Raw genomic sequence first — 27,526 nt, forward strand, 5'->3', positions numbered from 1 at the left:
TAGAATGATCAAAAAAGACAATAATCAATAACTGAGATTAAATTGCGTGAATTAAACTCTGCCTTCATATTTATTATCTGGCTTTCGCGCGTATGGACCATAGTCTATGTTAACGTTAGAGACCTAGGTGCAAAGTCTGAACATTTGTTTCAGATAATATTAAAAGTGTGTCAAATGCAAAAGTGCGTTCATGTGTCTCGTTCAGATAAATTGCATGCACAGATAGATTCGCATTATTATTAGCGTCGTTGGACCTTCTGCAGAGTGATGGTGAGAGACATGCTGGCTTTAAAATGCTTAACTGAATAAAGATGAAAAAGTTGACAACGAAAGTACCAATCCAGCCGTTCTAAATCCATAAAACTTAAGTCTGCCTAAAATTCATAGCAGTATAGGCCTAGTCTAAGAGACAGCAGCTTCCCCATCGTTGCAATAATATGCTATGGAACAGTCATTTTGAACCGTCAGTAACAGCCTATGCTGTCCTATGGCCAGCGGCCAGTCTCTCATGTACAGCCTTGAATCAGGATTAGCATAACCTAGGCTACTGTTCAAGGGATTGGAATTAATTAAGGATTTTCTGCGTTGCTGCCAGTCACATCACATTGTATTGAAATAAGCTATATCGCAATAGGTAGTTGGCAACCTGAAAGCCAACATATCTCTTTTAGGCTGCCATGTATAGACATTATATCTCCCATGAGCTATATGATACCTCTTTAAAAATGGGGGGAGGGAGTCATTCTTTTATTATCTGCCCATCAGAGTGCTGAGGACTATGATGTGATGGTCGTAGGTTCCTGCATGACTGACCTGGTCAGGTGAGTGTAAAAATCAACTGTTTCCCTAGAAGTATCTTTCAGATTGTAAAACAGAAATAGCCCATGAAACAGCAAAACATTTCAAATTGAAGGCTAGTTAAAAACAGTTAAAGTATGAAGGCTGAATTTGTTTTTGCACTGTAGTAGCCTAACTATACCACATAGACAGGTGATATTTTTGAGATATGTGCTTCCTAGAGGCATTTTTTAGGAAAAGTTGGGAACAGGACTTTTTAACATAATTAAGGTGTGCTGAATCCAACTAGCCCTGTTCCCAAGCTGAATTTTGAGTTTATGACCATCGAATTAGCATAAACAAAATGGTTGCCAAAATGGCGATTTTGGGCACTTTCATTGGGCGGATGTCATTATACCATGTAAATTAATTCATATTGTTTACAGAAATCTTCCTTGGCCAATAGATCAAGGATACAGACTGTAAAAAAAAAAAAAAATCTAGTATTTTGCCCATGTTAATTACCTGAAAAACCTTTGAAAAATGTAATTGTTAAAATTTTATAACTGAGTTACACAGGCCTTTACCCATTTCGGTAATACTTTACGGTAAGGGTACATTAATTAATTCATGATTTATGTATTCATTCATTAATATCTAATTAATCATCAGGAATTTACTGAGTTCATAGTTTGTCATTTGTGACCTCATACATGAACACATTACTAAAGTATTAGGTTTTATGAATTATGAATTATGATGTATTAACCATGATCATGACTTTATTTTTCTGCCAAAAATGTGGTCATCACTGCTCAAATTCTGATTTGAACATAACTTTAGAGTTCTCTAAACACATGTCATTATTCACTACTTTATTTGAGGGGCCACAGACATGATAAATGCATGAGCAATTATCCTAAAATTCATGTAATCATGATGATCATGCTTAAGAAATCATAAATCATAATGATATACCCATCACACCTAATGCTTTAGTTGATGTGTTGTTCATACATGAGGTCATCATGAATGAGAGTATATGAATGCATGTCAATTCCTGATGATTCATAGGATATAAAGGAATGAAGTAATGCATAAATCATGAATTATTTAATGCATGAATTCATGATAATTCATGTGACTTTACCATAAAGTGTCACCCATATTTCTTCATAACATTTGTGTTAGTAAAATGATTGCATGTCCTGTGAATTAATAGCTAGATGAATAACTTTATAACTAGTGCAAGTTCAAGTTTAAGTTACTTTATTTGTACCCAGAGGTAGATTTTGTTTGCAGTATAGAATGCTTCAAGAGAATTTGCCAGAACAGGAGCACAGAGGATGCCATCTTTATGGCAATTCACTCTGCCCTGTCCCTCCTTGACAATACCAACACCTATGTGAGAATGCTGTTCATTGACTTCAGTTCAGCATTCAACACCATTATCCCCTCCAAACTGATCACCAAACTCAGTGAACTGGACATCAATACCTCCCTCTGAAACTAGATTCTGGACTTCCTAACCAACAGACCGCAGTCTGTTAGATTAGATAACCTCACCCACTCAACCCTCACCCTGAACACTGCCGTGTGCTGAGCCCTCCTTTACTCCCTCTTCACCTACAACTGCATATCTGTACATGGCTCTAACACCATTGTCAAGTTTGCAGACAACACTACAGTGATTGCTCTCATCAGCAACAATAATGAGACAGCCTGCAGGGAGGAGGTCCAGCACCTAACATCGCGGAGCACCGACAACAACTTGGCTCTCAACACCAAGAGGACCAAAGACCTCATTGTGGACTTCAGGAAGTCAAAAGCTAGCACACAAAGCCCCATCCTCATCAACAGGACTGAGGTGGAGCATGTCACCAGTTCATGTTTCTGGGTGTCCACATCTCTGTGGACCTCTCTTGGACCCTCAACACCTCTACCTTGATCAAGAAGGCTCACCACCATCTCTTCTTCCTGAGTAGACTAAAGAACACAACCTCTCTCCTCAGATCTATGGTGAACTTCTAAACCTCTACCGCTGCACCATTGAGAGCATCCTCACCAACTGTATCACAGTATATTATGGCAACTGCTCTGCCTCCGACTGGAAAGGACGGCAGAGGAAGGTGAAAACTGCTCAGCGCATCACTGGTTCCTCACACCCCTCCATCAAGGCCCCCCCCCCGCCGGTGCCTCCTTGCCTGTGCCTGTTGAGGTGTCCATGTCGATGGCAACCTTCACAGGGACAACAAGGAGGCGAACATTTTGCCCCTATCCCACCCATAGTATTCTATTTATATTTATAAATGTACACACTTTATTACACTTAAACATAGAGATATTCTACTGATATTTCTACGGTTGTTCGTGATTAGTTCAAAGGAACTCCAATGATTTTAAACTCCAAACATGTGTCCACCCACCACAAAGAAGATGTTTACCAATGAAGTCAGGCCACACTCTGCCAAAGAGGACCGTAAACATAGTCAAGAGTATAATAAGGTGATAATAATGCTAATTAGCATAATAATATTTTTTTTTTCCATTTTTATATTTTTCATAGCCTTTACTTTTTATTTATTGCCCACAGGAGATTTCTGAGATGCACAGATGTGAACAATATTAATTTATTTACATGGTATAATGATGCCCGTCTGAAGAAAGTGCCCAAAATCGCCATTTTGGCAGCCATTTTGTTTATGCTAATTAGATGCTCAAAAACTCAAAATTCTGCTTGGGAACAGGGCTAGTTGGATTCAGCACATGTTAATTATGATAAAAAGTCCTGTTCCCAACTTTTACTAAGAAATGCCTCTAGACCCATATACAAGGACTTTTTCTTGAAATAGCACTTGTCTAACACAGCTAGCTTGCAAACATTGTTGGTACGTTTATGCCACTACATTCAAAATTGACTCACACTACAAGTAATTGTCAATATTACAAATATGCACTACTCTTTACAAATATACTGTACAGATCGGTTTTACACTACAAATCATCCAACAGTTAAATATAAAATATGTCCATTACAAATATATTCTACAGTTAGACTACAAATAAATGCTGTATGTACAAAAAGTTGTCAACACAGCACCACCTTTGGGATTATAAGTGCCTCATATATTGTTTGTGTGTGTGTTAGGATTTGTAACTGTAAAACTGATTTGTGACTTTGCAAAAAAATACATGAACATTTTTCAGTATTACCCATTACCCATACACCCACGTCCCACCAGTACAAACCGTTCCACATTAGGCTACTATGTCTTTCAATTACGAATTTATTCTGCAGAAATCTCTGTTGTGTGAACGAGTCATTTCTACAGAGCTAGGGACACTTTTGAGACAAGATCGATGCTTCCTGGTTGAATAGCCAATGGTGATGTTCAGGTTTGGTTAGCCAATCAGGAATTTAAGTTCACTATCTGTCACTACTACGTGACAATGACACATACAAAACTTACGATTCAAATTTGATTCAATAGACCTACCTTTTCCTTCTTCCGGTCTGTGGCATTGCTTCAGAGAAAGTCCCTATCAGTGGATTCCCTACTCTCTGACTAGTATGGACTTTCTCATGACTCAGAAGCGATGCAACAGCCCGGAAGAGGACACTATACCAAAACAAGACAAAAAAACGCAGCCCGAAGATTTTTTCCAAGCTACTGTACTTTCGTTTTTGCCGTCGCTCCGCTATCGTCATCGTTTTAAAGCAACACCAAAGAACTTTTCCTCTGTCGCACGCACGCTATTTGTTTATCCAGCAAGGGCTTTGCAAATAACTATGTCCATAGACAAGGTAGAATATGTTGCATGATTTTATGAAAGTACGATGTATTGCGACATCATGCAAGTCAAATTTGTAGTTTCTTATGTCTCATTCCATCGAACTACAGATCCGCTACCTGATCTGGCAAACTTACATAGTGCGGTTATAGCCGATAGATGGCCGCGAAACGAATGCAGAAGTGCCGTTCACCCTGTTACGAGTTGATGAACCAATTTTGGAAACATTATTTTAAGGTACAAAAAACTCTTTGGTGTTGCTTTAAACCTGCCAATAGCGCGCCAGGTGGATAAGCCAGCGTGTAATTGGTCACGGCAAAATTGTAACGGAAGCAGCAGAGAAAGATGCACAGGTTTTCAGACTGAGCTGCAGGGCGAAAAATAAATCGCCGACAGATCAGGCTGGGTTTACCCAGTCTAGGGACAGGCCAAGCTAAGGCTCGGTCAGGAGAATGTTACCTTGCAATACCACAAGCCTGAAGAAGAAGAAAAAGAAAATACTTACCTTGGGTCATGGCATCCCATGGGCAGGTAATTTGGGTATAAGTATAAGTATTAAGTATAAGTATATATACTCTTTTGATCCCGTGAGGGAAATTTGGTCTCTGCATTTATCCCAATCCGTGAATTAGTGAAACAGACACAGCACACAGTGTACACACAGTGAGGTGAAGCACACACTAATCCCGGCGCAGTGAGCTGCCTGCATCAACAGCGGCGCTCGGGGAGCAGGGGTGAGGGGTTAGGTGTGAGGGAGTGAGGGGTTAGGTGCCTCGCTCAACGGCACTTCAGCCGTGCCTACTGGTCGGGGTTCGAACCGGCAACCCTCCGGTTACAGGTCCGAAGTGCTAACCAGTAGGCCACGGCTGCCCCAATCATCATGTGAATCTACAGAGGATAGCTAGCAAATTGTAATGGCCATACACTGATGTGCAGAAATACTACTAAACATATTCCACTTTTAAGTTTTCCAGTAAACCAGTTAAGCATTTCCAACTTCCGTGAAGGTTCTTGCCATTAGAGGTCCTGTATGGCAGACAGCTGAGGGGCCCTCTTGATCTTCAAAGACAGTGTTTCTCAAAGTGTGGTACGGGGGGCCACTGTTTTTTTTTTTGCAATATTGAACCAACTTGTATGTAATGCCCAACGGTTCTGCAACATTGCCTATGTAAGCTACGCCAGTTTAAATCATATGAATCCTCTGACACAATAAGAGCAAGGTGCAAAGACAATAAGCAAGGTGGTTCAGTGAGTAGGCCTACTGTGTAATATACTGTTGAAGTAGGTCTACTGTTTTTTTTTAGATAGGTGGTCCGTGAAGTTTTTTTTTATTGGTTAAGTGGTCCTTGGTCTGAACAATGTTGAGAAACACTGTTCTAAGAGATGCCTGGGAGTGGCCAAAGACCACCTCCAACATACTCACCTGTCATCACCATGAGGGAGAAGATGGAGGAGATGACCAGACAGGTAAAGAAGATACTTCATTGGGCTCTGCAGACCTAGACAAGCTGATATGACCAGCCAGTGAGACAGTGGTCTTTCCAGCCAGGCCAGAATGTTATCCTGCTGAGGAGATCAAGCTGCTGGCCAAGTAAGAGGGACTTCTCTGCATCAGCAGAAAGCTGGGGCCAACCACCTATGACCAGCCTGAAAGGAGAAAGCAAAGGCAGCAGTTGTAGGCTGTCCTCCCTGAAGAGCCTGTTTAGAGACCAGCCTGGAGTCACTCCCCTTTGCTGAACCCAACATCCAACTGAGGGAATACACTCCAGGCAGACAGCCAATGTACTGAGTTCCTGAACGGTTGTTGCCTGCAGGAGCTGCAGGTAATGCAATGGCTTGGGGTGATTGAGAGGTCAGACTATGCTTGAAGCAGCTCTGCGCTTCTGCATAGACTTTCAGCAAGTAAATGCTCAATTATACTTTGATGCCTACACAATGCTGGGGCTAGTGGACCTTACAGAGCATCTGGGGAATGCACACTGTATCTCTAGCCTGGACCTATATAAGAGCTATTGGTAAATGCCAACGGCTAAGGAGGTCTGACTCAACACAGCACTTACTTGGACAATGCGAGCATTTACTTGGACGACATTGTCATATTCAGGGATGAAGCATCCATCAGGCAGGGCTGACTGTCTAGCCCTAGAAATGTGCCTTAGGCCAACAGGAGGTGCTGTAGCTAAGGCATATCCAAGGACATGGGGTAATTAGATTCCAGAAGGACAAAATTGAGGCCATTCAAGACTTCCCACCACCCCAGACTACGAAGAATGTCCAGCCCTTTTTGGGGTTTGCAGTTTGTGCAACATTGCCACCAACACTGCATCCCTCACTGACTTAAGAAGAAAGTCTGGCTTAGAAAACAGTGTTTCCCACAGAATTGAATTCTATTTGTGGTGGTAGGTTTGCAGAATTAACTGGAATGCAACAGTTTTTAACAAATTAGCGTAGCGTGGTTATGATGCTAATTCAATTTAAGCACAATTTAGTACAACCTGGAAAATCATTGTGTGGTGGTCAATGTTGATATTGTGGTGGGCCGCCACAAATAAGTCAATGTATGGGAAACACTGGTAAAGGTCAGGGGGACTTTCATGACCTTGAGGGAGGCTCGTGACCTTGAGGGTGCCTTGCAGTTAAGCGGGCTTTGAACACGTTCAAATACTACCTTTTGGTTAGGGACTTTGTTTCTGAAACGGACCATAGAACCATGAAATGGCTAGGGAAAAGCCCGCATAACACGTTGGATTTTGGCTTTGCAGCCCTTAAGGTTAGCAAACACAACACAATGTTGTGGCAGATTTTCTGTCTCACCACCCCAGTTGAGAGTCTACAGAGGGGGAGGGAAATGTGAAAAGGCAACCCATCCTTTTCACTGACACGCCTAACACTTCCTGCAACATTTAAATGGACTTACTTTCCCCTACATGCACCAGCACGCATACACAAACTAGCCAACATTTATTTCTATGGCGTGCAGTTCTGGTAATGATTTTATGATTACTCAGCATGAGCGCAACTCACAAAGCCTTCAGTTAACCATTATTTTTGTTGAATGGTGAGGTACTCGTCGATTCTGCTCCATAACCCATTCCATTAATTTGTACGTTTAAGTTAAAGTTCACTGGTATTTATCAAAATCGACATGGACTTGCAACAACTGGTTTGGGAATTGGAACCGGGCCAACCGATTGTCGTTATTGTGACATTACCACTGGTTCACCACACCCGCTTCTCAAGTTTTGCACACCAACACAAACATACACTTATTTCTTGTCCTGTAAAACTTTGTTTCCCCAAGGAACGAACATGCGCCTCATTGAATTGAATACTTTATTCCCTGTATTGAGATTGGTGAAAGTGAATGTTTAGTATGGGGTTGGTTATTATTGCTTTATCAATACTATATAATAATGTTTTATATATCATTTATATGCAAAGCCTTTGTTTATTTGTATATCACTTCTGGTAAAATACTCCCCAATAGTCAGCACAAACCATTCCTGCAATTTTGCTTCAGCGGCAGCCATTTCTCTACACTACAAGCTTCCTTCCTGTTACACACATGTTTTTTGTTAGTGGGTGTACAGCTGCTAAATGTTGAGCCACTTCTGACTGGTGAGCATGCCTGGTAAATAGGGATCATGGCACTTCTGATTGGTGAGAATGACTGTCTGTCACACAAAGAGGATGGCATGTACTCAAAAGCCATAAACCAAAACAAAAAAATCAGGTCTGAGTCATGCGCTGCGAGATTAATTGCAGCCTTCACAATTTGCTAATTGCATTAGTTCAAATTGTGACTTCAATGAAAAAGCAATTAACCGTTTACCCCTAACTGAGTGTCATGTGTTGATTAGATGTGAAAAACAAAATACATCAGTGCACTATAAAGCACCCACCTTTTGTTGGTGCACACTAACATACGAATGTTATGAAATAGCTACATGAATGTGCTAGTGATCAAAATATCTCTATGTGACCTTGTTTGTTGTCAAAGTTGTGTCTGTTGCAGTATTACATTAATTCTGTCTTAATCATGTAAAAAAATATCACTTATCCACACATCAATAGTTGACAGTCCTAGTGCAGTGCACTGAGAATTATAGGCCAAAAGGGAATGTATTTAAAAATAATTGTGAACATTTGGAGACAAGTAAGCTATTTAATGATCATAATAATAATAATGAGAGTTGATTCAGACTCTCACTATACCCCTTCAGATACCCCCTGTGACCTACGGTCCATCAGCCATCAACCATCAGGCCTACACACTGTGTGATACCACGATAGAATTCAGAACATGGCTGAGTCCCAGCCACATGGAGGATGTTTTAGAAGCTCTCTGTATTCTAATTTACTTTAAATCATGAACTCTGCTATTTGAACAATAGAGTTGAGTTGCATGTCTTGAGTTTAACTCTAATTCAACACAAGAGCAATGGAACTTTGAATTGCCCTTTAGTGAGCTTTTAGTCATCTTCTCTTCTCTGAATTTTGCAAGTTCAATCAAGCCCATATCTGATTTGGACCTTACACATTTTCATCAGGTCATTTGTCTTCTGTTCTCAAAGGTGTCCACTGGATCAGTGCTGGATCATTTACAATAACTGGAAAGGGATATTTTATTTTTTCTGTCTCTTTTTTGGAAAAAAAAATTCAGGGGGTGTTATAAAAATGCTTCCAGCTCATCAAAGTGCTATGCATGGCTTTGAAGTTTGAAATCCAGTTGTCTAAAGGCTGATGTGTAGTGCAGTTGTGACAAATGGAAGGACACAGCCTACTCAAAGCATGTCTTCCTTCTTTTTCTCTCCTGCTGACAGTCAAGGCAAAATAGTGCCATCTGCTGTTTCTAACTGCAGGAGCCAGCATAACCATAGGGTCTTATGGTGCTGTGGGATTGCACATTTGCAGAAATAATACCCTATGTTCCTACAAGCCATTGTGCTTCATTGTGTTCTACTCAGTTTTGATGTTCCATTATTTAGAGAGTAATTTTATAATTATCTGGCTTTATTAAACATTTGATTGAAACCGTCAAAGACTGAAGAATCACACACTCTGGAATAGGTCTGGAATAATGTACATAGACAAATTGATAACGGTCTAAATACATGCATTATAGTGTTTATAGCTAATGCCAATTCTGCAGCACCCGTCCCTTGAAGGGCTTCTCAGAAAATGAGAAATTAGTGTAATAAAATAAACAAATAAAAAAAACTCAGAAAGAAATAGTAACGTGCATGGTATGAGATGAGTAACGTTACAGCTGGATACAGTTGATATAAGTGGGTACTACAGTAAGATAATAAAACACACATTTAGGGCTAACCCAGCTACAGAGGGCTAGACCATGAGTAGAGGCATGTTGTTGGATTCATCAGGGATGGTGACTCTTAAAGGTGTTTTATAGTAGTTTTGTAGCAGATTTCAGGTAGCAAGTTCCAGCACTTTGCTCACAGATTGTTTTTGCTAAGAATACAGTGTCAATATATTTAACTTTCGTTTCATTTACCATATTGGTGCTATTTTAACTTTGAACACAGACATGACTTGGGGCAGACATGGGGGCAGCCGTGGACTACTGGTTAGCGCCTCGGACTTGTAACCGGAGGGTTTGAACCCCGACCAGTAGGCACGGCTGAAGTGCCCTTGAGCAAGGCACCTAACCCCTCATTGCTCCCCGAGCGCCGCTGTTGTTGCAGGCAGCTCACTGCGCTGGGATTAGTGTGTGCTGAGTGTGTTTCACTAATTCACGGATTGGGATAAATGCAGAGACCAAATTTCTCTGCATTTCAATCAAAACAGTATATATACTTATACTTATACTTGTCTGTATCCAATGTTTTTCTAATAAAAGCAACCTATTTAATATAATAGTATGCTGCCTTCTCATTTTAGTCAGGCCCCAAGGCTGCCCAGAGTTGGAGAGACCATCCATGGACACAAGTTTTTCATTGGCTTCGGTGGGAAAGGAGCCAATCAGTGTGTACAGGCTGCCAGAATGGGAGCAAAGACTGCAATGGTCTGCAAGGTATTATATGTGTTTGTAGACTGTGTAGGCCCTAATTAAAATGGTGTGCAAAGCTCGAAGTCAGGCGACAAGTAAAGTATGTGTATATGTATGTTTATCTGTCTTTGCTCTATTCATCTCATATCTTGGTTCAGGGATAAACACACACCCTCTGAGAGGGCTTTTATCTGGAATTTTAATGTAATAGTGTTGTGTATGTTTAGTCAAGATATATCCACCACAATGAACAGATCCAATTGAAATTCCAAATATTTATTTCTTGATGAGTTTTTTTTCTCTCAGATTAATTTATTGAATGTTACAGATGAAACATTGGAAACCAACAGATTATTACAGCCTATATGTCAATAACCTAATTATATAAACTAAAAGAAAATTATTGATCAATGTCACTCTCTGGTGCTAGTTAAAAGCAGTATTTTTGTAATCTTTTTGTTTATTTTTATGATAAGTAATGACAAAGTAATTATCATTAAAGTTAAGTAATCACAGACAATGTGACTGATTACAATAGAACACTCTTTGAAAATTGAAGTATTTTAAGTATATTTATTTCAAAATAATATTTTCAACCTTCATTTAGGATTACGGGAATAACCCAGGCTCACATACCACACATTTACATGAAACATTGCAGAGATATTCAAGCTATTCAGAATGGTGGGGTGGCTAAACTGTATTGGCTGTGTGTGTCAACACTGATTCATCCAGTTGCAAACCTAGACTGTCTTTTATTGCTACATAGTAACACGCTCAAGGGGAGAAGTGACAGGACAAGGAATGTAAATCTTTGAAGTAATTTTCAGAAACAAAAAACAGCAGAGAGCTTATATACGCAAAGCTATTTGTATGAAGTGTATTGTTTGCACTGACAGATCTTATTCGTTTTCTGACAAACTCTGGTTGAAAACACTAACTGTTATACAGTATACAATTATAATAGAACCCTATTTAGAACCTTGGTTAGTTCCAGTTTGTGGTATTTAGCAAAGGACACAAAACAGTAACTGTAACTGGTTCGGTACAATTAGTGTCTTAGGATTGTTTTGGACCTACGGTACTGTTTCCACTGATTCCCTTCAATGGGTTCAAATTACCCTGTTCTGTTGCAGGTTGGCAAAGATGTTTTTGGAGACAACTACATACAGAATTTTAAGAACAATGGCATATCAACAGGTAAGGATTGAAGGTTTAGTGTAATTTACTGTCATTAAAACTCATAGCAAACTATTCTAACTCCGCCATTTATCTCTGCTTTTTCCACTGCGTTTTGGCAGACTATGTGGAACAGACCAGTGACGCTGCAACTGGAGCTGCCTCGATCATTGTGAATGATGCAGGTACCAAAAGTCAACGAAATGAACTAAAAGCTCCTAAAATAGAACCAGGCCAGATGAATGCATTCTAAATAAAGCCAGTATGCATGTACTTCAGTTCACCTACTTGACTACATTCAGCACTCTTATACACCCCCACACTGTATTTAGTTTTAAATAGCCCAACCTGGACCGAGAGCTGGATGACATAACCAACCTGTGTCTGTGTGTGGCATGGGCCTAACTGTACACAAAGCTTGAACCATCAACTTCACTTCTAGTTATAGAGAAACAGGAAATGTAAACTTGAACGTCAGATGGTGATGCCAACAGAAGCCAAAGTTGTTCATGAGGAAACCAGCTTTCCCATTCAGCATATGTCTAGAATCAACAGGGTTCCCACGGGTCCTTGAAATCCTTGAAAGTTTGTGAATCTGAAAAAATAAATTCAAGGCCCTTGAAAGTTCTTGAAAACAGCCAAAAAAAAAACACCTTGTCCTTGAAAGTCCTTGAATTTTTTTGTGGGGTTGAAATTTCACACGGATGACGACTCGTGTGTCATTATTTTACTACCACACGATCTTTTAAAATTATGTTGATTCCGCAGACTTTTAATTTGCAAAAGTACGTTCGCTCTTCTTCGTTCGTTGGTAGGCTACGGTTTAGGCCTACATGCGTCCAATAGGCTACATTCACGTTGAGTCAGAGGAAAGTTGCAAGTCGTCGCATAATGTCATGCCCGGAAAATGTAAATTCCAAGATGTTTGGCTTGCCAAGGAATGTTATGCAGATTGGTTATCAAAGGACCCAAATGGTTTAGTATTTGTTGCTTCTGTTTTATATAGTAGAATGTTATGTGCAATACCAAGATATGGTAGAGTATGGGTTGGGTTGTTGAATAAACCAACAGAGTTTATGCCAATTCTTTGTCAGTTTTACTTGTTAAGGATACTAGGAAAGTTTGTCACATGCATAGTTACTGGGTGTAAAAAAAATGCACTGAAATTGTGTCTTTAACAAAGGTAACAAAAGCCTGAGAATGGTTTAAATATATCTCTGAGCAGCTTTCTGGCAACCGTGGCACTTTAAACAGAAGTCAAAAACTAGCTTAATCAAAGATGAAGGTAAGTGAAACAAATTGATATAATTCTGAACATCCCAATGCTGCACTTTTTTCCATAAAATTCCATGAAACGGTAGGCTAATGTACATCTTATATGTAATGTAGTATGGCATAGCCATGTACTGTGGATATGAATGTAGGCTATGAATATGATCAATATCAATGTAGGCTATAAATTCAGTCCACTTTCTTGCATTGCTTCTGACCCAACAACTTCTATGCCGTTTAGTCTTTTATTGAATTTGCATTGTATTAAAATATGATAACCTATTCAGCGGTCACAGTAGGTAAATGCCGCCACGTGTGGTCCTTGAATTTGATGAAATTGGTCCTGGAAAGTCCTTGAAAGGTCCTTGAATTTGAAGTTCACCAAGGTGTGGGAACCCTGAATCAAGTTTTGTGTCTTTAGGGGCAGCCGTGGCCCACTGGTTAGCACTCCGGACCTGTACCCGGAGGGTTGCCGGTGCCGCACTGCGCCGGGATTAGTGTGTGCTTCACCTCACTGTGTGTTCACTATGTGCTGAGTGTGTTTCACTAATTCACGGATTGGGATAAATGCAGAGACCAAATTTACCTCATGGGATCAAAAGAGTATATACTTATACTTATACTTATACTACTTTAACACAAACACTTGTAGGTTAGGCGTCTCAAGGTAGCTATGATGAATTATCTGGGTCTCATGTCATAGACACTAATCTCTTTTTATTGTTGGGTTTCCTGTAAATCCTGGGACCAGATGTGATACAGTAGGTGATTCAAGCCAATAAACTTCCAGGTATTTATTGGAAGTTAAGAACTTGTTTTTATCACCGGATTGGCTTCTGATCAGTCAGACATGTGAATACTTTTGATTGTATAGTGATCTGATTGTATTTTATCACTGTTATCAACATCTGGCTAATACTGGCATATTAACAGAAATGTTGATTCAGTCAGCGATTGCACAGAAAGTCGTGTTTGTTTGTGTTTATGTTCATATTTAATTTATTAGCAAACGCTTTTGACCAAAACAACGTACATTATATTTTAATTAAGGATCAAAACAAAACACACCAGAGAGGTACTTACCCCTCCCTTCAGTATTCCCAGAGAAACTCTACACAGGGTTTCGGTTTTTTGTTTGGGGGACAGGCTGGCCCCACTTTGTTTGTTTCCAGTTTTTTGGAGCCTGGGCTGCCTACAGAGACTGAGTTTTTTTACAGTGTATTCATGGAATGGGCAGCTAGCAGATCGTGAGGAGATGATTTCTGAATGTGTCAAAAAAGGTTATGGGCTTGAAATCGTGTACAATCGCTGACTGTATCTTTAATGTGAGTAATCCTACTCTCAGAAAAGTATGTTTAAGTGATTTTTACATTATGAATAATATGTGAAACTAGTTATTGCCTTTCCTAGCACTGTGATGATGAATGTGTGATGGCATCGCTGATGAGAAGGTTCTATTAGAGTTTGACCATGTAGATGACAGCGACTTCTTGCCATTAGTACAGGAATTTCCTGATTGTTAGCCACATTGTGTATAAACGACTGGACAGTGTTTTATGCAGATTTAAAAAACAAAGCTGTTTATTGACCGCACCCGTGTATTTACCACAGCTTATGAAACATTACTTTACAATGATAATCAGTTTTGTTTTAATTCAGATGTCAGATAGTTTTTTAAGAAGGAAGAATGAAGAAAATAAATACATTCCCATGTATAGCCCACCCCCTCATAGCTGAAGAAATTGGGCAAAATCAATGTATAAACCTTGGTTATTAGTTGGGAAATTATGGTACACTTCTCACTTATTACTGGCTAAGCAGTTATAACTAAGGTTGAGTCAGCAACAACTTTGTTTATTCAACAGAGCTTATTCACTCTAAGCAGCACATTTAATGCTTCAGAGATGTATAGACCCTGCTTTGTCTTTGTCTGGTGTGTCATGTCTGCAGGTGAGAATGCCATCGTGATTGTGGCTGGTGCCAACATGCTACTAGGAGATCCGGAGCTGCAAAAGGCGCAGGGGGCACTGAATCATGCCAAGGTGATGATCTGCCAGCTGGAAATCAGCCCGGACACGTCTCTGAATGCCCTCCGGGCAGCGCGTAAGCATCAAGGTACGGTTACTCATCCATGACCCTGCCTGTGACAGTCTAGAGGCTTGCATTAGATTTAATCAAAATACTGTAAATCGCTTTGGAGAAAAGCGTCTGCCAAACACCATAAGCATAATCTAATCCATCACTTTATGACCCATAACTTGAAGCAAGTTAGGAAGTCAAATTTAATTTTAACAAGTTAGTAAGTCAAATTTAAATTTAGAATTTAAATTTAAATTTACATTTTAACATTTAAACACAGCTTTCACTGACCAAAGTGCTATACTAAATAAAATATTGTATTGTTAATTGTTAATTGTATGAGACATACAACAGCAAACAGACACATATCAACAACAACAACAATAACAACAACAATCAAAGGACAGCAGGAGACATACAGTGGAGGAAATAATTATTTGACAAAGAAATTAAAGGTCTATAATTTTAATGGTAGGTTTATTTTAATAGTGAGAGACAGAATATCAAAATATACAGGTAATGAGCTAAGATTAAAGCGAATAAAGCGAGTAAAACTTTCTTAAAGTGAAGACTAATCTGTGGGAGCCAGATTTTTTTTATGGTTGGTAGGGGATCAAATACTTATTTCACTCAATAAAATGCTAAATAATTTATATATTTTTTTCATGTGTTGTAATGTGAAACCTACCATTAAAAATATAGACTGTTAATTTATTTTTCAGTGGGCAAACTTACAAAATCAGTGAGGGATCAAATAATTATTTCCTCCACTGTATATGGCAACAGATGGAAGGTTAGGAAGCTGGGAAGGCCAGAGAAAAAAGGTTGGTTTTGAGTTTTTAACAGTCTTGGGCATGGCCGTAGTAACAATGAGAGGAATTGTCCATTGTTGAATTTCACTAAATAGGATACACCCTCACTAGGACTCTCAGCTGTGTGGTTTATAGATAGAATCACACCACTGTTCTCTTAGAGTGAAATGACAGGAAGCACAAAATGTTATTAGCACCTGAGCTATTCTTAGACCCTTCCATGTGGTGCAGACATTTGCGTGTTTTCTTTGGCTGGTAGGAGCCCTCTCCTCTCTGCCTGGCACAGGCCAGTAACCTAATGGTGACGCACCAGGGCCTGTCTGCAGATGGGCAAGACAGATGGCCGCCCACGTTCCTTTTGACATCACATACTAATGTGCATTGCACTCAACGCTGCCAAAACTCCATAGAGCTGGTGATGCTGAACCATGTTTTAGTGAGTAGGAGGGGGGCGGGTTGGGGGGGGGGGGGGGGGCCTTCGTTCCAAATTAATAGAAAATCACTTTAGATATCAGGGTTTGGCCTCTAGCCGTGACACAAGCTAATAGCATTTAGCATCAGCGTGGGCTTGTGCAAATACTCCCTTCACACTTCTCTGTGATTTTCTTTTCCTCCCTCTCCCTCGCAATTCAACCTTTACCTTTATCTCCTCCCCCTTTTCACTAATATAATACAATATACATGTTGTTCACACACCATCTTATTCAGCTTAGGACCCCATCCTTTGGTGAATAAAACTGAATTGCACAAGATCACTATTTAGTCAGTCCTGCCAAGATGCAATTAAAGTCATGTACACTTTCCCTAAACAGGAACAATTCCGTGCCTCAGTACATGTTTCTCACTTAGGTTTCACTTTATTGTGAAATAACTTTGATTACTCTATGATGATTAAGCTATTTTTCTAGCTCAGACGGGAGCTCCTTACTGTGTTAGCATTTGAAATGTTAGCCAGCCTCCTCACTGGGTTGGTGGTGTTATATGCAAGTCAGCCAAACCGGATGTTTGCAGACCTTTGAGTTGAGCTGTTGAACACTCTGATATTTTTGTATTACACACAAGATGTCCACAGACCTGATAATCCCACAAAATTATTGAGTATCCTTTCAACTGTAGGATTTATGTATGGTTAGTATTTGCTTTTTTCCACTTCTAGATCACATTCACTGTGCAAGGAATCGTGAACCCCTAAACTAGAAAATCAATTATCTGCATTTAGTTGTATATTTGTCTTAAAACTACAATTGTGAGCAAACACAAACACAATCTGTTTTTACTGATAGCAAAAAAATATTGTATTGATTTTGTCCATATCGAATACATAATTCAAACATTCACAATGTCGGGTTGGAAAAAGTAAGTGAACCCAATGGCTTAAACAAAAGTCAGAAGACATTTGGAGTTTATCAATCTGCCAGCTGAAGCTCGGGAAAAGTTAGTTCATGCAACAGGACAATGACCTTCAACATACAGTAGAAGGAAATCCACCTATGGAATAACCTCGAGAGCCATTCACACCAACACATCCTTATGTGTGATGGCCACTATTTTCTATTCCCCAAAACTGTATAAAAGGTGGATGACTTGGTATTTACATTATGAAAATATCACAGGAACATGCATATTTTGTTCACTGATCATTTGTACTCTCACTCAGAAGCAATTAATTGTGACTTTAAGGCTGCTTGCTCCTTGTTTACTTTAGTATTTTAATCCATTGTCCAAAATGATATGTAATGTCATTATGGAAAGCCTTGGAAGGATTTGGAGTGTAGTGCTGAAAGTACTGTCCCCCTCCCGCAGTTAGAACCATCTTTAATCCAGCACCTGCTTTTCCTGACCTGTCCCCCGAGTTCTACAAGTTGTCGGACATCTTCTGTTGCAACGAGTCAGAGGTGAGACAAAAACAACCTTTGCCAACCAAACCCAGACACTGCCAATACATTACTGCCTGTATGTACTGTGCTTAACTTTAGATCACCTGATGCGTTTGTCAATTATAATTCGAACTAATATACAGTGGGAGAAATAAATATTGAACCTGTCAACATTTTTTTTTCAGTAAGTATATTTCCAATGAGGCTATTCACATGAAAATGTTCACCAGACATTAGTGTTGACTCAAGAAATCCACACATATAAAGAGATCCGAACATTAAAGTCCATAAATAAGGTTATGTGTAATAAAGTGGAATGACACAGGAAAAAAGTATTGGATGTGCCAATTTAAATATTTAAATACTTTGTGGAAAAACCTTTGTTTGTAATGACAGCTTCAAGACATTTCCTGTATGAAGAAACTAATCAGTCACAGTATTCAGGTGTGATTTTGGCCCATTCTTTCAAACAGATAGTCTTTAAATCTCGTAGATTCAAGGGTGCCCTCTTGTAAATCCTGATCCCTTCCATAAATGTTCAGTTGGAAGTCAGGGCCTTGATTTTCTTTCTGTATGAGTTTCCTTTGCTGTATGCTTTGGATCGTTGCTGGAAGGTCTACCCACGTCTCATCCTCATCATCCTGGTGGATGGCAAGATTCTCCCAGAAAAATTGGCTCCATTAATCATTCCTTCAACTGTATGAAGTCTGCCAGTGCCATAAGAAGAAAAACAGCCCCACACCATGATGTCTCCAAACACAGTCTATAGTATGACAGCCAAAAAATTCAATTTTGCTCTCGTTTGACCAGACTACATTCTCTCAGTATTTCATAGGCTACTCCAAATGTTGTGTAGCAAACTTTAAACAAGCTTCGACATGTTTTTCTTCAGTAATAGAGTTGTACAGGGTGAGCGTGCATAGAGGCCATGGCAGTGGAGTGCATTGCCTATGATTTTCTCTGTAACAACTGTACCCGCTGACTCCAAGTCTTTCTGGAGCTTTCTCTGTGTGGTCCTTGGTTCTTGGGCTACTCCTCTGACTATCCTTCTGACTCCCTGGTCAGAAATCTTGCCAGGAGATCCTGAACGTGGCCGGTTGATGATGCAGTGATGTTTTTTCCACTTGCAGAAAATGGGCCCAATTCTGCTTACTGGAAGATTCTGAAGTTTTGATACACATCTGTAACCAGTTCCATTGATGTGTTCTGCAACAGTAAGGTTGTGAAGATCTTGGGAGAGCTTGTTGCCTTTACCCATCATGAGAGGTTTCTTGTGTGACACCTTGGTAACGAAAGACCTTTTTTGTAGCCCATCAATATATACTAAGCCAGTTGATATTAATTTGCACAGATAGGAGGTATGATTACTTTCTAACTACTTACAGATTTCAGCTGGTTCCTTGCCTTTGGGTTTCTTTTGTGTGGATTTCCTAACTTAAAACTAATGTTTGGGGAAATTTCATGTGAATAGCTTCATTGGAAATGTACTTACTGATTTTTTTTTTTGACATGTTAAAGCAACACCAAAGAACTTTTCCTCTGTCGCACGCACGCTATTTGTTTATCCAGCAACGGCTTTGCAAATAACGATGTCCATAGACAAGGTAGAATATGTTGCATGATTTTATGAAAGTACGATGTATTGCGACATCATGCAAGTCAAATTTGTAGTTTCTTATGTCTCATTCCATCGAACTACAGATCCGCTACCCGATCTGGCAAACTTACATAGTGCGGTTATAGCCGATAGAGGACCGCGAAGCGAATGCAGAAGTGCCGTTCCCCCTTTTACGAGTTGATGAACCACTGAAACAATTTTGGAAACATTATTTTAAGGTACAAAAAAAACTCTTTGGTGTTGCTTTAAATACTTATTTCCCCCCATTGTAAGATGACCCCTTTTTGCTTGTCAGGTCAAAATCAGTATAGAGCTCAAAATATATCACTGTACACCCTGTCTATGTCATTACACAATAAATTCCATCAGCTGCTTAAAAACACCAAGAAGGAGACTGGTAACTAAATATGTATATTTAGAGACCACTCTCAAAGACAAAGACAAGAGGCTTGTCTATGTCAGTCTTGCACACAGTGGAGCTCACTAGTGGAGGACAGATATTTTCTCGGTGAGTCAGATTTTCTACAAGGCACAGGCGTAACCACAAAACACATATCATACTTTGATGTGGCAGGTACATTGTTGTTGAAATGTTTTTTATGCTTAAAGGTGCCATGTGTAATGTCTGCCAAAAAATCAATTCATACTCCACATTCCATAAAAGATGGGGGCAGTATACCTCCAGAAAGTGAGTTGGTCTACCCTAGAGTAACAACCAAGACACGTGTATTGCAGTTTGGCTGGCGGTTATGTTGCCCGCATACCGCCTCCCATGGCCGAAACTAGTATTATTACACCTGTCGGGCTGTTACCATTTCAGACGTAATTGTGTTGCTACATGCACCTAAAACATGGCAGACATGGTACATGGTAGAGACTGCACATGTAGAGACGGCATTTTATTGCATTGCCTACCACAGGAGTGCAGAGCAGAAGGGCATGCTGTGTTTTTCCGTGTCATACATACCGGTATGCATTCAAGGACGTCATGAAATCTTCCTTTTTAATGTTGCTGACTCCATTCAACTACACCTGCGATTGAATGATAACTGTTCAGTTGTCGGCGTCTCATATTACGGTTCCGGAGTGTGGTGACATGCTGGTTACATGGTTACCCTGGGGCTCAGTTTATTCAGTGTGAAATGAAAATCTCTCTAATGTACTGTATCTAAGTACATCTGCCCCTTAGATGTGAGTAGTTGCCTTGTCTGGTCATCTTCCCTCTGACATATACACATACAAGAACGCACTTTTATTCATTCACAGCTTGATATTTCAATACTTGCAACTTGCGCACAAGAACATAGTGATCAAGCCATATTCATGAAAAGTCACCTTGTGTTTGATTGAGAATAAATTTAAATTTATTCTTGTTCCTCTCTCTGTCGATTTTGTGTAGTATGTAAAATTATCTTTATTAGGCCGATATTCTCACCTCAGTATTGTTCAGTTTGTAAATGAAGGTCTTCTCTGACCCTGTTTCTGCAGGCGGAAATTCTTATGGGTAAGACGGTTGCCACCTCGGAGGATGCTGGGAAGGTAGCCCTGGAACTTTTGAGACGTGGGTGTGGCTCCGTCATTGTCACACTAGGATCCCAAGGCTGTGTAGTGCTATCGTCACAAGACTCGCACCCAAAGCATATTCCAACAACCAGTGTCACAGCTGTGGATACAACGGTAGGAACTGGAACTTTGAGGACTATTTTTGATTCTTTTTTACCCTAACAAGGGCCCCTATGGCCAATATTTCTGTTATGTAATTGAGTTTTGGTCTTAGATCAATGGCAGCTCACATCCAGCTTCTAGTCACCTATTTATATTAAGAATATATTTTAAGAAAAGTAAATCCTCAAAATATAGACCGCATTCATACTACTGTGCCTTGCAATATTCAACCCCTCTTAAAATCCCAACCACATTTCACCAATACAAAATATAGTGGCGTATAATTCATCATATAAGAATACAAATATGAAAACATAGAAAGACCCTTACAGTTAATTCAAACCTGTAACGTTTTTATTTGCAAGTTTAACATCATGGGCAAGGCATTGTAGCGCAAACATTGATGAATCAGCTCAATGCTCCCATATGCCACACAACAGCTGTTTTTTAATGCATGAAAACTTTGTTTGCTGACATACTGAGCACTTTACCCGTCAAATGAATTAGGGCCCCACATGTTTGATGGCCAAATTAGTTTCATTGGCGAATCAGATAGATCTATTTTGACACTGTGGGTGGAATCCTTATTTTTACAGTGTACGATGGGATCTGGATTGTCTGCTTGGGTACCAGACCTAGATGTTTGTCATCACTCATTTACCACTCATGGCGGCGATGCTGATATGATCCCAAATTCTCCAGAACTCCCACAAGAGATTCCTTGGAAAGAAATTCTTAGGAAAGCTTCTAACCTCTCTAAGCCCTCTTTCTGAGTTTATTTGGTCAGTTTACTTTGACAGCAATGTACCGATAAAACACAAATATGTTTTGCAAACAATTTTGCAAACCTTTTCAATTTATGCTTTGTCAGACATAGCATTCCTAAACAAAGGAAAGGGGGAAAAAGTCAAACACAACGAGGTGTAACTTATTCACACTACATATATTGTTTACTAACTCTCTTTACCACTAATTCTGGCTTGATGCGTCGACTGTTGTGGGCTAAATGAAGCATTTGCCTTTGGGCTTCAACACACGCTGCCTTGGCTTTGAGACATGTGCCCCCTTCCTACATTCCCTGCGTGTGAACACTAACCCCCCCTCAGGCTTTTCCTCCAAGGGCTGGGTGACTCAACATCACAGCAGAGCTGCCATCTGTAGCAAACACCAAACAGCGTGGCTGTGGTTGGTCCAGTTCTCGTCTGTGTACTCCCTCACGCGTTAATGACCCCGTAAATACTGGCTTGTTGTTCGACTTTCATTTCTTTTCCAGTAAGCCAATTTTCCCCTTCCAGCACACAGACAACTCAAAGCCGAGGAGATGTTGTTTATGCTGGTGCCAGCTGGATCTGCTGTTACTGTTTATTTAACCCTTCAGCTGGTACCGACACACCGGTGTGACGAGAATGTTGGAAAATGAACGTTCTGAAGAATTTCTGGGTTCATTGAATTCAACATGGAATTTTAGAACCTTACATTGTTGCGGAACAGAATCTTTTGTTAGAATGTTCAAGGGACAGTCAGTTCCTCAGTCCTTGTTTTATTGAACCCAATATTCATGACAGAAGCTGCTGCCAAACCACATCATAGCTCATCATCATAAAACTGCCTGAACATCAACTTCCCTCTGGCACGCACACCAGACATGCAAACATGCATTCACACACACCACCCTCAACATGAATGCACACCACCCTCAACAGGCCATGCTGATGCACACCCCCAAGAGACGTGGGCTCATAAAAAAAACAAATGATTTTTTGAATGTCTTCGCGATCCGTAATGGTATGTTACCACACTACGGCTCAACCTTTATGTGTGTCTCTCTACTGCTTCTCCTGCTCCACAGCGGCTGCTTCAATTCAGCTTGTAAAATGAAAAGGGCACCATGCTACGTGGGTTATGGGTTACAAAAGGCAACAGTATTAACCGTATTAACACTATTAGAGAAAGAGAGAGAGAGAGAGAGAGCGCAGGGGGTTGGAGAGGAGGGGGCACGGCATTGGTAAAGTGTGAGGGGACGCCACAAAAACCTAGCCTTGCCACGCCCACCTACTGTAGATGTCCTTTCAGGGAGATACTAGTCTGGAATACCATAATTCACTAACATTTCCATTGGTTGGCAGATTACCTCTCCAATCAGCGATGAGAGGGGATGACGCTATAGTTTCAAAATCGACAATTGCAGTTGGAAGAATGTGTACATTTATTTACAGCAAAGGTAGGCTCACATACATTGTTTCCTGACTGATGATGTGGTTTATTTTCAGTTTATAAAGTTTAGGCGAAGTAGGAAGTAACATTAGGATTCCCTGATCAATGTGATTGGTTAGGCTGGACCAATGATTTCAGAGTCAATGCTATGTCTATGCCCATCACCATGCTAGTGTTGGAAAGGATTCCTGATCGTGAGTGTGTTTTAACCAGGCTAACGAAAAACACAGACTTGATTATCCACCCCAACCCCCCTTGGTTCTATTCACCAATTTAAACAAATGTCTAATAACAAAGGAAAAAAACTCAAAATATAGACCACATTCATATTTTACAAGAAATGGTGTTAATGAAATGTGGGAAATGTGGGAAAATCGTTTTCTTATTGGTGGCAGTGTTTTAGCTGTAACACCCGGTGCTCTATTTTGGGCACAGAGTATACTGCGGCTTCTGACACATGCTGCTGCGCAACTGGTTGAAAAGGAACACTTTGTAGGCTATACTTACATGCACTGTGTGGATGCATAGCATTGAAGGCATATTAAAAATTGACCAATGTCACTGACTTTGCCCTAGAAGGTCATCGTAGAAAAAGGAGAAAACAGTATCTCACAACACAGTCTTTCTCTAAATCTGAACGGACTGTATTTGAGGTTTCAACCAAAGTCATCTACATTGCCTCATCAGCTGGGAACTTTCCATGAACAGCATTTTGACCACACAAAATTTCCAAACATAGTCTGGCCAACACAGCTGTATTCATGGAACCTGTAAACACACTTGCTCAAAAATGTGGCCGCCATATTTTTTAAGTAACCTTTCAATTTTCCTCCTCCTATTAACCAAGGCTCTGTCAACCATAAACCAACGGTCATGTCTGAGTTTGGGGGAGTAGAGATTGTGGGAGAATGTACAATTAGGGCTGACTTATAGGAGAAGTGCAGGAACAACTCGGCTGAACTGAGCGAGGGCTGGAGCAATGACTCACGGGCCAGGCCTGTGAGAACCAGTGGTGGAGCCATCTGTGGTTGAATCTGAGCACATCACCGCATTCCTGCGGGCTTTCCCGTAAGAGATCTAACACCCCCCACCTCCCAAACTAATCCAGTCATCCCCCTCCAGGCAAGCCCCCCCCCCCCCACTCTTTCATCCCATCCAACATTCAGCTGCTCTTTTTCAGTACTTGAGAGGGACTAATGTTTTAAGTGAAGCAGACACACGGGTATTGCAACCCCCCCAAAAAATGTCCAAAACAATGTACTCACATGCAGACTTTCTGAACTGATATCCAAGGAAAGATGAAGACTCAAATCTGTTTCTTGCCTAACATAACAGCTTTGTGTCATACAGATACAGTTTGCAGGACGGATGACTCTGCAAGTTAGTATGCATTAAATTTGGAAATCTAAATTGAAATGTTTTGATCGGATGCTGTATCCATGAAAGACAGTATACCTACATTTTCAAAATGATTGACTGAGTAGACAGGATCTTTAGTAGAACAGGTGTCTCAAAAGTTCTTTAAAGGTTTTTAACACACACACAGCAACGCACACACACACACACGCACACACACATACACACACACACACACACACACACATACTAGTTATACACACTATGTACCTAAACTACCATTCAAAAGTTTAGAATCATTATGAAATGGGCTCTCTCCGGAGACCTCTTGAAAAAGCATGATTTGATTTATACATTTAAACAAAAAAGGAATAATGAAACTAGTTTAAAATGTTACACAATACTGTATTTTACTGTAATATTTCTCTTACAAAAGCCAGAGAATGACCCTCTCCCCAGAAAAACTGCTGTTTGGACTGCAAAAAAAAACAAAAAAACATAATTACAGAAAATTGCTGAAGATTCTATTCTCAACTATTGACAAATTAAAGCTGACACCAGCTTTTGATATTCTTAAGGTTACTCACCTCAAAATGTATCCCTAACCATAACTATTATGTATATAAAATAAACACCAATAAATATGACTTTTAATGTGTGTATAGAAATACAAAGGGCTTTCAGCCAAGCACACTAACACAGTCTTTGCATTTCCATGCTAGAGACTCATTGCTAGAGACTTACACTGGCCAGATTATGAAATATCCTTGTTGATAATGCACGTTTAAAAAAAATACTGTGCCCTTTACTTTAGACAAGGTTGTTCTTGGTCTGTCGCTGTAAGCTAACCTAGGTGAACTCAGACAAATCTATTAGCAAATAAAAATGTTCTCTGCAGGTCTGTCCTGAAAGGATCCCATGGAAGCAAATCAAATTTGCCAACAGGTTTGTCTGGGTTCACGCAGGCTAGCTTTCAGCTGCCTCAAGATATCAAAGTGGCCACAATGTGCTCGAGCACACCTACTTTTTTGATCAACACACCCACAGGCAATTCTGTTGATACAAGTATATTTGCTATTTAAACAACATGCGCACCGGATGGACAAATATGATTGTAAAATTTGTCAATCACTCACAAACTAGCGAAGACACGACCCGTGTATCAAACACTGCATTCTCATGTATGCTAATCCAGCCAATTTAATGTGTATCTCAAAATATAAATAAGGATAATTATGGAGATGGACATTAAGTACGTTCATGTGCACACTCTCCAACACAGATGTGAAGCAATTCTCAGAAATAATGGTAATGCAACTAGATATTATTGCAGTGATTCAAAGTAAAGCAAAATCTTGAGACATTCTTTAGTTTATACAGTAGCCTAAATGTTTGAGTTTGTAAAGAAAAATGCAAACACTGCTATTTTTTTGAACAGCCTAACATTCCTTTTTCTTCACTTTCTGTAAAGGTATAACACAAACTTGATCAATTATGGTCATGTTTTGATTTGAAATTGAATGTGCAGTGTTCCCAATGCATTGATATTATAGAATTAACAGCTATTCTAAGGATTTTATGATTTTTTTGATATTATGGAATTAACAGCTATTCTAAGGATTAAAGATAAAACACACTGCTATTATTCTGCACATAACTGTATATACAATTCTTACACATTTCAAATAAGTTGGGCCAGTATTTATCCCAATCTTCCTGCAAACAAGTCAAGGTCTGCAACAATGTGGGGTCTTGTCATTTGCTTTTAAATCCCTGAATAACATTTTCAGAATTCCAAATTTAGGCCTATTCTGTTGAAGCTGCCGCTGAACTTTTGCCATGTATATTCTCTGTGAACCCTAAATTTGCCTCTTGTGGCTATAGTTGGTATTATTTGTACTACAACATTATGTTTACTAGAATTGTTTGCATTTAGTTGCATTATAATGCTTAATTTCTCACTGTTTGCCATCCTTTAAAATATTTTGGACATACTTAAAGCTTAAACTCTACATTAGACTTCGGAAAAAAAAAAAAAAAACTTTAAACGGTGTAAATAGCTTTTAATCAGAGGAATGCGACACCTTTCATTTGTTAAATGACTGAACAAGAGTAGACCATTTTATTCGTTTTTTTTTTTTCAATATTGCTACTTTTTCAATGTGCTCCTTTCTGTGAGGTCAGTCAGCATTTGAAGAGTATTCCCCAGCTTACTGTGCATAGTTGAAAGGCATTGCCATCATTTGGAACCTACTGGTCGACTTAGCTGGTGTGATACCACCCCCTGCTGTTGCTTGTTATACTACACATCATAAACTGAACAAGGCATTACCAAAAAGACTACGTAAATCTGTTTTCTGATATTTTGGGTGTAAATCAGTGAACGGGTGTCTTGTATTGTAGGAATAACACCTCTGTGTGTGTCTTTTCTGTAGGGTGCTGGAGACAGCTTCATTGGGGCGCTGGCTTTCTACTTAGCTCATTATCCCTCTCTGCCTTTGGAGGAGCTGGCCAGACGGGCCAATGTGGTTGCAAGCTTCTCTGTACAAAAAGAGGGGACCCAGACATCTTTTCCCTACCAGAAGGACCTACCCGCAGAGCTCCTGTAGATGATATCTACTGCTGTCACTGACTTCTAAAGAACGGTAGAGAATCAAATCTTCAACAGAATTCCATGTAAGAGTGGTTGTACATCAAAATGAGAAACAATATAATGAAAATGTGCAATGTTCTGAGAGATTACTTCAATTATGCTATTCATCTATTGTACTGGTATCAAAGTTGTGATGCAGTGACAATAAAGTTGAGTATATCGCTATTCAATAAGGCTTTTTTTGTACATTTCAGAAGTTCTTGGTGAATCAGATGTTGCAAT

The 27,526-nt window shown here is 39.8% G+C and overlaps 1 protein-coding gene across 3 annotated transcripts; it reads left to right on the forward strand.

Annotated features, from left to right (window-relative positions):
* Nucleotides 1–124: 124 nt before the first annotated feature.
* rbks (ribokinase) lies at nucleotides 125–27,471 on the forward strand. Of its 3 annotated transcripts, XR_012990360.1 has the most exons (10): nucleotides 125–270; nucleotides 766–821; nucleotides 10,471–10,603; nucleotides 11,716–11,779; nucleotides 11,881–11,943; nucleotides 14,981–15,145; nucleotides 17,725–17,816; nucleotides 20,905–21,093; nucleotides 23,208–23,302; nucleotides 27,087–27,175. XR_012990360.1 is itself a non-coding variant. In XM_076299867.1 (9 exons), exons 1-9 carry the CDS (start codon nucleotides 268–270, stop codon nucleotides 27,258–27,260), a joined length of 939 nt encoding a protein of 312 aa, XP_076155982.1. In that variant the 5' UTR covers nucleotides 125–267; the 3' UTR covers nucleotides 27,261–27,471. The 3 variants fall into 3 exon arrangements, 2 of the variants coding, with proteins under 2 accessions (XP_076155982.1, XP_076155980.1); XM_076299867.1 differs by lacking the exon at nucleotides 23,208–23,302 and having other exon boundaries at nucleotides 27,087–27,471; XM_076299865.1 differs by lacking the exons at nucleotides 23,208–23,302; nucleotides 27,087–27,175 and adding an exon at nucleotides 21,678–23,198.
* The last annotated feature ends 55 nt before the right edge of the window (nucleotides 27,472–27,526 follow it).

The sequence above is a fragment of the Alosa pseudoharengus genome, unplaced genomic scaffold (genome assembly GCF_046254945.1).
Source record: "Alosa pseudoharengus isolate Yale_2024_CS ecotype anadromous, Long Island Sound unplaced genomic scaffold, YU_APseudo_1.1 YU_APseudo_1.1_scf_22, whole genome shotgun sequence".
Classification (NCBI taxonomy): Eukaryota; Metazoa; Chordata; class Actinopteri; order Clupeiformes; family Clupeidae; genus Alosa; species Alosa pseudoharengus.